We start from the raw sequence: 13,276 nt of genomic DNA, 5'->3' as shown, positions 1-13,276 counted from the left end.
TCACGCTAGACACCCGTTGATGCTGTTGTACGCCGTTATCGTGCTGTCTAGGTCGGCGACTTCGCTCGGGTCGTCGTCGCCAAAGAGTAGGAAATCATTCGTTACGGGACCGAGTATGTCCAGCGCCGAGTTGACGAGCTGCTGCTGGTGTTGCTGCTGCTGGTGCTGCTGCTGTTGCTGCTGGAGATGATGTTGTTGAAGTTGCTGCTGCAGCTGATGTTGCTGCTGAAGATGATGCTGGTGCTGTTGATTGAGATGCTGCTGGTGTTGCTGATGCTGCTGTTGAAGGTGATGTTGATGGTGATGCTGCTGTTGCGGTTGCTGCTGCTGCTGCTGCTGGTGGTGGTGATGGATAAGATGGCCAAGCGTTGGGTCACCTCCCAGTAAGCTTCCGAGCTGTTGCTGATGGTGCATTCCGTTCGAGTGTTGTTGATGTTGCTGGTTGTCCATCGGTTGCTGTTGCGTGTAGTCCATCGTGCTGGGCTTCAGTCCGTCGAAGCTGGCACTGAACTCCAGCAGCGTGTTGGAGGTGTTATCCTTGATCGCGTTAAGGTGATTCAGTTTGTCGTTTTCGTTCAGCAGGTTCGGGTTGTTGTTGTTGAGGTTTCCATTGTGCTGCTGGTGTTGATGCTGCTGCGTTTGTGGTTGCAGGTGATGATGGTGGTGTTGCTGGGAAGTCCCACAGTTGAGCCCACCGGTGAGTGGACTGTGGGCGTTGTTGTTGTACAGGTCGAGCGTTGCGTCGAAGAGAAACCGGTCCGCGCTCTGAACCGTCGTGTATGGGCTGTTCGTGTCGATGAGTTCGCTCTTCAGGATGAAGTCGTCGTCGTCGGGTGCCCCGAGACCCACCATTGGATTCATGACGCCCACCGACGACACCGAACTGGACACCGTCAGGGGGGAAGCCACGGAAGAGGGCGAGGAAGCGGGTGTGGTGGTCATGAGAGTGGCCGCGATCAGAGGATTTCCCTTGTTGGTGCTGCCGGTGTTGCTGTAGGAGCTGACGGTAGTCGTGTTGCTGAGGGAAGTCACATTGGTCGTCGCTGGGGTCACTGCCGTTGTTGGAGTAGTCTTGGTGGAGGAATTCTGCTGAGCTCGCGATTGCCGGGGTTTCGGTCCAGGTTTCGCTCGTCCATTCGTCTTCGGCTGCTGCCGGGTGTTGTTGGTTGCCGAGGTTGTAGTGGATGTTCCGGTCGATCCGAGAATGAATTCAGGCTTTGGCTGAGGGTACGGTTCGCCACCGTCTGCGGTTAGTTCCGTGCTTCCATCCAGAAGAAAACTCGTCGACTCCGTAGGTGAGAGCTTGCAGTAACCAGGTGGAAGTAACGAACCGGTAGCGTCCTGCTGCTTGGTGAAGTCATCCATTGGCGAGCCATTAGGAGCCACCGACTTCAGGCACTCGGAGTACTTGATTTCCCCACTACCCTGCTCGGGGTTACCGCCCGGATCGAGGTAGTTCAGATCGGTCAGATACTTCCCATTGCTGCCATTGTTAGCCAGCTCGGTACTACCGCTTCCGGTGATGGTGGACAGCGACGGTAGAGGCTGATAGCCCTTCTGGTGGACACACGTTGGCCCGTGCGCTTGCAGGACCTCCATCAGCTTGCGGCGTTCGGTTTCCAGCTTGCTCACCTGTGACTTTAGCTCCTTGTTCTGCGCGTCAAGGGTTTCCGACTCCTGGATAAGGTTGACCGTGCGCTCGCGCTTCTTCATGCGACACTTGGTGGCGGCGATTTTGTTCCGTTCACGGCGTCGCCTTCGCCGGTCCTCGTCTTCCGGTGTTAACTGTAGTGTGGTGGATAAAAGATAGAATAGGCATCCATTAATCTCCATCTCTCCAAATACGGCAGGATTTTTCAGGTGAAGTCGCTTTTCGAACAACAGAAAACCGGCCAGAACTTACCGCAACGGTGGAGCGAGGACTCGCCTTCGAATCCATGTCGTCTTCGCTGGTCTCCCGATGGTCCGTCATGGACAATTCCCGCCGCCGGGCCACCTTCGCCTTGGGCGTGTTGGACTCGTTTCCGTCGCTCGAGTCTCCGCCGCTGTGCTTTCGCTTGTTCTGAATCAACAGCTTCACACCTTCTTTAATTAGTTGCGAGCATGTCTAGAATACGAAACGAACCGAAAAGATATTTATTATTTGTTCGGCAGTGTTTGTTTGGAGTTCATAAAATTTGTATGTGAGTTTAAGATTCAAGCACGCATTCAAGATGTTCTCAATGATTTCGGGCCCAATAAAATTGCAACAATCATTTTGAATTCAAATTTGCAAAAAAAAGACGCAACTTTGATGATCCTTTTGATCTTGAAAGTGCGTGCAGTAAAAAGAAAAGATCATCACGATTTCTTCTGCACACCATCACGAACGACACTTGAACGGTATTCGGTGTGGATGGCCTTTTCGTTAACGACTTTTAAAATCGCAAAAAAGGCGTCCCCCAGTTGAGGGTAGAAATTAACGACACGATATCGTGCAAATCGTTTCCGTTTCGTATTTTCTTTGGCGAGCAGAAAAAAAACATGGCGTACTGCTAGCGGAGGGAGGGCCACGATGTCGCATCAAGTTGTTCGGTGGACAGGAGGTAAATAAAATGAACGGTAAGCAAAGAGAGGAAGTTCGTTTACAAAAATGTAAAGAATTTCGAGCAAATAAACGAATACCACCGTGGAACGGGGTTTATAAAATGCCATCGTGAGGCGTGCCAAGTGTCGTTTGTCTGTCTTCATTACGATTGACAACGTGCTAAATCTTGCTGTGGCGTTGGCGATTGTTTTCTTGGCGCTTTTTGATTGCTCCTCTCTTGTCGAGAAAGCAATTTGGTTCTTATTCATTTAAATTTTTCGATTTTTTTCGACTAACATTTCTACCTATAAGCAATATTTTCAAAATTTTATTTCTAGATCACAAACAAACACCGTTGGTGGAAGCATTTATTTCAATTAATGATCCCTCCTCGGAAAACCATGCACACATGGAAACCAAAAATCGCAAACAGAAGCTTTACAACTTGTGTACACATTCGAATTTGTTCGAACGAAAAAAAAGGGCTCACGCTCATGATCATAACTCACCGCGAACGTCAAAACGCATAATTGAAAAGCGGCCAACGCTTCTGTGTGGAGTGAATAATTCAACGATGGGCCTTATACCGCAAGGGATCTTCTCCCCAACGTCGCGCCCCATGTCTCCCGGTAAGATTAAAGATCTCCCTGGATATGTCGTACGCGTATGCAGTGAAGAACAGGAAAAAATAACTCCACCAGTGAGTTGGTAAGGCGTGTGGGATCGCCTCTTATCGTACCAACATATCGATTCGTTATTTTCTTCTTTAAGTCACTTTTTCAAGAGCGAGGGGGGTCCCTTTACATTTACCCCAGTGGCTCAAGGTTGGAGTGTGTGAGAGAAAAAAGTGGGTTTCCAAAATTGAAGACGAAGCAGAGTGGGAGATTTGGTTTGTTTTTTTTTTATCTTTTTATCCATTCGCATCGAATGAAAAATCTCTCCAAGAAAGATCGCGATCTCGTCGGGGACCAACATCTTCGGGCCCATCTTTGGAGTTGATGAATCCTCTCGAGCGATGTGCATTACTTTCGAAAATCACGCTTGCATGTGGCATGCGATGCCGAACCTAACCAAAACGGAGAAGAATCCGAACCGTCTTCTGCCGTGCCTTCCACCACCTTATATCCTACGCCTTCGTTTTACCCTCCCGTGTGTATATAGTTGTTGCTTTTTTTTTCGCACACACGCACTCCGGAACGGATGAATTGTTCTGTTCAGCTTTTGGAGCCTTCGTGGCCGAAGGTATTTTGTATGCAAATGCAAACAAGACGGGCGAGCGGAACGTGCCCGGGGCCCCAAATGAGGCCGGGAGGGTTTGCCCGCGAGCTTTTGCGCCGATTGCTTTTCTTACGCTGGCGGAAGATCGCTTACCTCGCTCGGCCCGGACATATGGCGGTGCAGGAACGGCAGGAAGAGGTGAAAAATAAAGCGTAAAATAAAGTAGAATGTCTTCAAATGTAATGTCGCACCGTGGGCGTCGCGTTTTGGACCGCTAGTGGTCGTCGCATCAATCAGCTTTTTTCACCGAACCGGTGGTGGTTGTGAGAGAGCGCGCGTACCGAAAAGGTGCGCAGGCGAGAGGCACCGGATTGACCCCGAAGCCGAAGGGTGAAGAAACTTGTCCCAAAACCCGATGGTGGGTCAACGTTGCGCTGGGCGAAATAGAAAAAGTCGAGAAGTTACCTTTTCCTTGCCGATCCGGAGAAGATGTTGATGAGAATCTTCGGAAACGGAAATCGACAGCAAACATATCCGTACTGTCTGGGTCATTGCTTCTTACGCAGTTCGTATTCAGAGACTTCAGTTGAACAAAATTAGTTAAAGTTTGTGTCGGAAGAAGTTCAGAGGCAACTCGAATCTGATCCGAATCCATCGAGATTTAAAAGGCACATCTTGTGATGGACATTTAATTTAAAGTAGGCAAATAACTTTGACATTTTCGAAACTGCAACTTGGCGTCCTCAAGATTTGCAACGATTATGTACATTTGAAAAGTAAGATTATGTACACTTAAAATATATTCGAGCCTTTTCGGGTCAAACATTCATTTTTATTGGCCGGCGAATTAATATATTTTGAAAATGTCAACCATGATTCGACCAAGGCTAGCGTTTTATTTATTGAATCCTCTTTGTAGCGTGTGTGTGCCCCTATGATGAGGCACAAATTATGCTAACGCGCCTAACGTGCCTCTGATTAATCGTTTCCGATTGGGCAGATTGGAATATTCGTAATTACGACTATTAGTGATTGAAAAGGAAACAAATTGATCGACCCACGGATCGCATCTGATTGGAGGCTATTCAATAAAATCTGCAAACCGCTAGAGAAGCTTTCGTTGAAAGCGATTTGGTGTTTTTGACCGTGGATCAGAGGTCGTCAAACTTGGTCCCGTCGTGGTTATTTCAAGTGGCAAATAAAAATGTTTAGCGAATTAAAATCTAGTGAAAATGATTGCTTAAAATAACATTTCTCTGAAAGCATAACATTTAGGTTTTTTTTTCTTCTATTCATTCAATTTCATTCAAATTCAGTTTTTAATATTATGAACAAATGGTAAATTGTAAAATTGTAAGATAAGTAAAATATCTAATTTTGAATAAGGTTTCTGCACAGAAACAGGCAAGCGATGAAACAGAAATAAAAAGTGAATGAAATAATCAAGCTGGATTGCCAACCTCTGGCGTAAAAAACAAATAATGCGGCTTGGGACAATGCTTTCCCATTCTTCTAATCTTTCAGAGGATAAATCAGAACCTAAACTATGTTTAGCAACCAAATATATCACCACCAATGTTAGGGTAACTAAACTATCTACAGTTTTTTTATCCTTCCGTTGCCATAGATTTTAAATTCATTGTCTAGCATTTCAGCATTTGATCATTTTTTCGCAAAAGTTGAGCTTGCCTTGCCAAACTGCCGGCCAGAAGTGAAAGTCTCCTTGGGCGCGCCTCAACAAATCGTTCCTTCTATTCTTTCTTCCTACACCGCAAGCTGACTGCGCTCCTTTCTCTTCCAAAAGCATTTCTTTTCATTGTTTTTTTTTTGCTGTCCATTCTGCTTAAGGATCAATATTGTGCCGTTTGCTAACGGATCGTTGAAATTGGTCAACACCAAACGTGGAATGCTGCGAACAGTACGACGCAGTCGCATGCAAATAATTTCGGAACAAAAAAAAAACACAAACAGCACCCCAAGCAACATTTTCGTGTTACTTGGAGCTGTATTGCCAAAACGGGGTAAAAATGTTTCTACGTTCGTGGGGATACATGGGCGACGTGAGGAGGGGTGCTTTGCTTAGGGTTTCATAGTTCAGTTACCTGCTGTACGCTCGGCGTCTTGCCAGAAAGAAGATGGTGATGCTGCGATTGATGCTGCTGGTGATGACTAGCCGGTGAGTCCAGCGGAGAGTCGGAGCTGTTGGAATGGCTGTCGTTCAGTGAGTTCTGAAAGGAGTGCAAAATCATAGACGTGGTTAGAGTTGTCGAATGTAAATGGTAGAAGAGTGTTTCCCAAATGATTTTTTTATGATTTACAAAAGTAATATTCTCATTGAAGCACACTGAATGTTTGCAACACTTTCGGTTCTAATGTCAGCTTTCAATTCGACTCAGAACAGACAGCCCGATAGTAGCGATAACCTCAAAAGGGAATTTCAGCGTTCAGGTGACAGGTCGGCGGCTGATCGAGAGGATCGATGACCCCTAAGATCGGCCGTCGGGGCTGAAGGGCTATCAATAGGGCACGTCTGGACGCAATGAGCGGATTACCTCAAAGAGAGTTGTTTTATTTGATTCTTCGCGGCAATTTAGAACGAATTCTAACACTGGAGAAAAACGAAAAAAGTACAATCTCACGTTTGAGCGTGCAACGGTAGGCGGCCGGTGAAGTCGGTGAAGAGTAATTGAATCCAAACAAAATTGAATCAGTTCAAAAGGGCAACAAATGGCGGACGGATGCCCCTGTTAGTCGAATGGTATGCTTACATTGTGCACGCTTTGCCCGTATTTGTGTGTTCTGGGTGGCGTTAGTTTCGTTATGTAATATTTAGCATTGAACTGTGTTGTATAATATGACCGAGAATATTGAATCACATTTTTCAAGGTCATTAATTAGTAGAGTATTTATTTTCTTCTACTTATAGTTGACGTGTTTGATAAGCGTGTAAATAGAAACATGTGGGTTTTACCTCAATTTTTCAACAGAAAAAACATACTCTTTGTGTTTTCTACAATCGTCTGATCTCGATTCGTCGGTACTAACGAGGTTCATCGTTTTTTTTTTTTTGTTGTTTTAATTCCTTCCCACTCCATAACAAATATTCCACGATCGTCACAATCCTCCGATACGGTTCACATTGCTTTCTATGCAAATGAGCCTCCCCCCCCTCCCCTTCCTTGCGGATGGCACGGGGTGGACAGAAGGGAGCCATGTTCGTGCGAGAAATAATTAATCATCGACCGTGTTTAATGTGGCATTGTTTTCCACCGCTCGGTGCTCGATTTGGCGTCCGTGTGCTTGATGGGTTCGGTGCGCGGTTTGCGGATGACACCGCTAAAGGTGTATGCGCAAGATGGCCGTTTATCAGAAAGCGAATCTCATCGAACGGTAGCGAATAGTTTGCATCTTTTCGCAAGATATCGTTTTGGGTGCTTGGGTACGAGTTGTGTACTCAAGGAGTTGTAACCCGTTGAACCGTCGGTAGCCCCGTCCATTGCAACCACCGGGGCGTAGGAATTCCCCAGCTCGGTTCATTGACATCGCTGTTGAACCGCGAAAATAAAATTAAAAAGAAAAGGTCGCTGGGTGTGGCGGCCCGGTGGTCGGCCGTTATCAGCCCGTTCGTATCGGGCATGCTTTCAGGCTGCCGGGCGGTGAACACGCGGACCAATCGGTTCTTCCGGCCCGGTTCACCCCACCGCCTCCGACCGAGCTCCGGACGGATATGGCAGTCGGCGAACGGAAATGGGTCGCCTTTTTTGGAAATCTATCATCGGAGCCGCGGGGGTTTCGGAAGGAAGTTGGCCGGCTCGATGCGGTAGAGCGGGGGCGGTAGATGTACGACATAAATTAATGCTCCGTTCAACCTTGTCCGCCATGTCACTCACCTGGTGGAACTCCCGGGAGTCAGTGTGGAGGTGTTCATTCCACGAAAAACCAATACCTTCCACCAAGAGAGAAAGGCAAACAAATTCGTTAATCTCGAAACACATTTTTAGTTCCGAGTATTTATATTTCGTATTGATCGCAAATAATCCATTAATTTTACATGTTTGAACTAAGCTCTTAAGGTGCAGACAGATGACAACAACTTTCATTCATTCCTTAAACTTTCATTCGACGTCATTAATGACTTGAAATTTCAAGTGACTGAAAGTTTCTGAACTTAATACAAACGCCCATGCCTTATTACAAATTAACGTTAACTGGTACGTAGCAATCTTGGACGGATAAACAAACGGTGCGCTATTTGTAAATAATCTAAATTAATTCTCCTCTAAAATAAATAATTATATTCAGTTAGCGCCGGGAATCATGCGAGTTAACTTAAATCGCATAGACAAATACCATTTCTTTCATTTAACGATCGTTTTAAATTGTGTCTTCCGTTGAACCCATTCAGAGCTGTCAGCGACCTGTCAAACAAAATTTGATTACTGTAAAATACATTTCTAGCCTACTTACGTTAAGTGAAATTTTGATTGCGCAACTGAAATTGCTTGCTAATGTTGCATTTAGACAAGTTGGGTTTTATTGGAGTGAAATGGCCGATTTACGGATGGTGTTAAGTGAATGTTTCATACTTTTTAAAGTGCTTTTACTTTAGGAAATTAAGTGTAGTTGTAAATATTTATCGCTACGGATCACAACACTGCAGAAACTAGTAGTTTTTAGAGAGAGTTCTTTTTAATAAGATTACGACAATGTATCGAACTATAAACACCCTATGACTATTATTTTCTGTTCAAAGCAAGGGGGAAGACGAAATTTGTTTTCGTTCAATCTAATTTAGATGGAAAATTCCAATTCATTCGAATTACTTTGCAATTTAAGTAGATAATCGTAGTAGGAGACAGAGTGGGTAACTTCATAGGAAGGCTTGTGATTCAAGCGAGGAAATGGAGTCGCCCAGTTTTTCTTTCCCCGCACTATCAACTATCAATTCCGGTAGCGATTGAGGGCTTCATTTATCCATCGTTTTTTTCGCCCTAAGTTTAATTTTCTTCTCCTATCTGTGCAACCATCTTCCACGCCCTGCACCCAAACCCTTTGCCCCGTCGTTATCTTCATCTCTTCCTTCGTGTGCAATAGCAATTTGGTTGGATTGGGCGGCTAGAGCCACCGGAACGGACATTGTTGTTGACTTCCATCGACAAAATGGTTGTTTGTTGTTGCGACGGCGGAGTAGGTGCCGCACACGTGTTGATAGCCGATGAAGACCCGTGTGTTTGTGTGTGTGCCGGTGTATCTGCGGTCATTATGGAAACTCGTCGGCACGATAGGGATGGGACGCGATGGAGGTAGTACTCGTTTCGTGCTTGCGGAATTACCACCAGACACGCCGGTTTGTGCCGGGAGCCGGTTGAGAGGTGTGAAAAAATCCAACCTATCCCACACCGTCCCGTCCCATCCCCAGAGACACCCGCCAACCCAGCCCTTTCGCTCGATCGCCGCCCAGAAGTGGGATGGTTTAAGGAAGGGTAGTAAAATCTAATACAACATTGTTTCGACACAGGTTCGCCGCCGAAGCCGCCCAGCGGGAAGTATTTTACCGACTCCGGCGTTTGACTACATGGCGCCGCCATCGGGGTGGAACCCAAAGGGCCCTTTTGCGTTTGCCTGCTCCATCCACTCCAATCGGGCGGCCTCGGGCGACGGAAGTTGTCGAAGGGCATGGCGGTGGGTTTCCGTCCCGACGCTGTTCCCGCGCCATCGATCGGCTCGTTCGTGAAGTAGTGGTCCAGTGAGCGACCCTGGGATGATCGAGGTTAGCGGCACCGTAGGAACTCCTTGGGCTCGAGGCTTCAGGGTTGTTTGGTTGATTATTTCGTTCGCCCCCTCTGGTGTGCGCCCCCTTGGCGTGTTCTGCCTCTATCGGTGCCATGCAAACGCCACGCACGCACTCGGAGCGGAGTTGGCCCACGTTGTATCCCACACGGGGTACAACCGGACCTGCCGGAGAGGGCGTACCGTATGGCGCTTAGGAAGCACCCACCCGGGCACCCCCGGTATGATGGCAGGTGTGTAGCCTACGGTGCAATATCTGATGTCGCACGTTACGTTCCCACCCTCGCACCCCCCCACCTCCTCCGTGTAGGTCATTCAGAAAAAGGCAGCTCGGAGAACCCGGCGAAGAAGTTGTGCGCAGGGAGGAAAACTGTTGCATGCACCACGCGATTACGCGTTGTGTGGGAAGATTTATAGTCGCCATCAGTCGTCCACGCCAGAATCGCGCGTCGTCCGCCTCGGGGTCCAACCCATCACGATCACTCAAATAATGCTTGCTAATGTGTCTCCCCCGGGGGGGGACTGCTTGGACCTTCCCTCCAGTCCGCACGCGTTGGCGTTGAGGCTAGGTTTTAGGGTTCAAAGTCGTCCGAAGTAGGTTAGGACTTCGTAACACTTCGGTGCAAGTGAAGATATGTGGCGTTTGGAGAAACAAAGTCGTGCCCACCTCGTCCCCGGTCCCGAGACGCGGCAATTTCCTTTGAGCTTAATCAAGATCTTCATCGTGGTGACCTCCGACATATGGGCACATTTTTCTACCCCCCGTTAATGGAACTCATTCATGGACATTCGTGGACAAAGTGGACCACCGGTAGTGGTAAGCGTTGAGTGATGAATGGAGTTTAGTTGAACGAGGAAAGTAGTGAAAATAGTCCCCCTGGAACCGCTAACCTTAGTACACCCCGTTTGGTTCCTACTCTTCCCCGGGACTCACGCAAACAAACTCCGGACTATGATTGTGATTTATTCGTGTCAATTTCGTGCAGAGTTGGACAACGGGAGCGTTGCAACAACAACTCGGTCGTCTCGTGCGCAAGGTTGCATACCTCTGGTGGCGCTGAAGAGACGAAGGTGCCACACTTGCCTTGGTAGTGGTTGGAATGTCTCTTACCAAAAAGTATTCCGTGACCTACCGCCGGTTGAGTAACGCGACTGTGTGGGGCGTTTTAAAAACTCAGTCGTGTGTCTTGTCGACGTCTTTGGGAGACTTTGTACCCCCTCCGAAAAGCGCTAGATTTAATCAGCATCGGTACGGTTGGCAACATACCTCTCGTGTAAGCCGCCGTGTCCTCGTGCTCGGGGTGGGCTAGTAAATTAGATTTTATTCATTGAGTGATTTTTATCGGTATTTGATTGAATTACCGCAGCACCCGCTTTCCGGCCAACAGCAAGCACAAAAAAACACACACACACACAAACACACGCGCTAACACGGGGTAAGCGTGGTTCTTCCTGGGGGTCATATGAATGCAGCTTGTTTGAAGCATGGAGGGTGGCGCCCTACATTGTAGCCGAGGTGTTGTGGCTGCGACAGCGGAGAAATGGAAAGTGTTTGTCGTGCAAATAGACCACAATCCTCCCCCGCGTGTGGGTGTGCGTGTGGGTGTTCCGGAGATGCTATCAGTGGCTGTTGTGTTTTTTTGTGCCTCCACTTGTAGATTGTAGTATGCAAATTTGGCTCACGGTAGACGGGACAAGATTAATCTATTTTAATTACTTAATGGAAATCACAATAGGCGCAATTTGGAGATAAATTGCCTCCATCCGACGCTGCACGAAGAAAAACTAGACACTTGTTTGTCACGATGTTGTGGTACAAAGAATATGAAAAATATATTAAAACTACAAATATTATAAAATTCTTAGGAAAACCTAACGAAACTATCGCAAACGAAACAAACAGCTCAACATTTCTCAGAAAATGAAGTGAATCATTATGAAAACTAATGGCAGGAATAGAGAACAGTAGGAAAAAAACTATAGATATGCCAACTTTCTTTACTTCCGGTACAATCTGTGTTGCCCAACACACATTCGTTGGGAATCTTCTATCCTGAGAAAGCGTCTGGCACCGACAAATTAGACGAATAAACCATTCCATGTGAGTGAACATGTGGTGGCAGATTGTGGTCTTGGTCGATTTTAAGCAGGCTAAGCAGTTGTTGACTTTTCGCACATAGCGCACATTTTCTTCGAGTGAAGAAGATAAATTGAAGCATTAAAAAATATGCGACATTTCCTTTTCGTTTCATGGAAAAGGGGAAGAAGTGTTTGAAGTGTGAAAAAGGCAATCAAATAACACATTTTCGGGCACTCTATCATGACAACTGCCTCCGTATGTTATGCAAAGTGGTAGAACAAATTAATTACTAACAAAAACCCTTTTTTGATTTATTATTTTGAAGTATAATTTCTTGTGTTTGATAAAGCCCTCTTATACCGATTAGTTGATTTCTTTTTATGCAACTTATGAAAAAAAAAATGGTTGCACTAAATAAAAAGGGGTAAAACATTTCCTTTATTAATGGTTTTGTTTTGCAAAATACTAACAACAAAATATTTTTTTCGTATAAAGTGGCCACATCTAGCTTATCTTTTTACATTATCGGGTTTCAATTTTTATTCAAAATGTCAACACAATTATGCCAAATTAAATAATGAAGTAGACGAAAAATTCACCATTACGGTACAGAAATATTTTTAGTTTCGTTAAGTTTATATTTCAGTAAACATGACGAAAGTTGTGTTCTTTGGAAAACACCAACGTTAGTGTTCTTTGGAAAACATTTGCCTACTTACTTTTGATGCAATCTATTAGTGTTCAAAAATAGAAGAAATATTTTTATGAACCTACACATAATTCAAATTAAAAGTATGATTTGGCTGGGCGCTTCTTTAGATTTGCAGAAAGCCTACATTTAGATACGGTTGTATTAGTCATTGTATTATAGTGTACTGGTTATTACGTATTTTTCTGGCATAGGTAGCACTGACGTTTTGGAAGTAGTTTATGGTTTATCATTCTTGATTACAATTTACCATTGTTCTTCAATCATTGCAAAGAACGATAGAAAAACTGTACTACCCTTCCCACTCGTCCCGTCCCCATCCCGCGTCATGTTTCAGGTTATTATCGTTACGGTGTCCCAATCCAGTCGCAGCACTTACCTGCGACGTGTTGACGGGATACGCATACTCGAGCGGGTTGGTCATGGCCATGAGCGAGTTCAGGATCTCCGGCGTCCGGGGTGTGCCACCCTCCATGACCAGGAGCGATGGCACGGTCAGACTGAGGTTCGAGTTGAACATGGCGCTCGTCTAGCTTAGGAATAAACACACACACACACACACTCGATGGCAAAATGGCGACCGTGTCGTGTTTCTTTACTGCGATGGCGGATGAGGAAGCTGTTGCTTGGCAACAAATGTTTTTCGTTTTTTTCGTGATGATGCGTGGTGTTGTTGGTGGTGCTTTTTGCTGATTGGTAGCGGTGGTTAACTGTGTTAACGCTGGATGACTAAAAACAACACTTCTGTAAAGCTGTCAGGGCTGAATTAGATTCGGCCACTTTAAGTTCCGTTCGTTTAACGTTTCGTTCGTGTCCCTTCGAGGCGGCTGTGGGTTTGCCGTCCCTTCAGTTGCTTAACTTCCTAGTTGCTAATATCGTCGCGCTGATCGACCGATTCGTTCGTTCGTTTCGT

General features: G+C 46.1%; 1 protein-coding gene across 1 annotated transcript; it reads right to left on the bottom strand.

Moving 5' to 3' along the window:
- Positions 1-12,883, bottom strand: LOC131272384 (activating transcription factor 3). The gene is made up of 4 exons (XM_058274102.1): positions 12,743-12,883; positions 5,887-6,012; positions 1,904-2,107; positions 1-1,785 (listed from the first exon to the last, which is right to left on the bottom strand). Exons 1-4 carry the CDS (start codon positions 12,881-12,883, stop codon positions 1-3), a joined length of 2,256 nt encoding a protein of 751 aa, XP_058130085.1.
- Between the last annotated feature and the right edge of the window lie 393 nt (positions 12,884-13,276).

The sequence above is a fragment of the Anopheles coustani genome, chromosome 3 (genome assembly GCF_943734705.1).
Source record: "Anopheles coustani chromosome 3, idAnoCousDA_361_x.2, whole genome shotgun sequence".
NCBI classification, from domain to species: domain Eukaryota; kingdom Metazoa; phylum Arthropoda; class Insecta; order Diptera; family Culicidae; genus Anopheles; species Anopheles coustani.
This window is presented reverse-complemented; position numbering and strand designations above follow the sequence as displayed.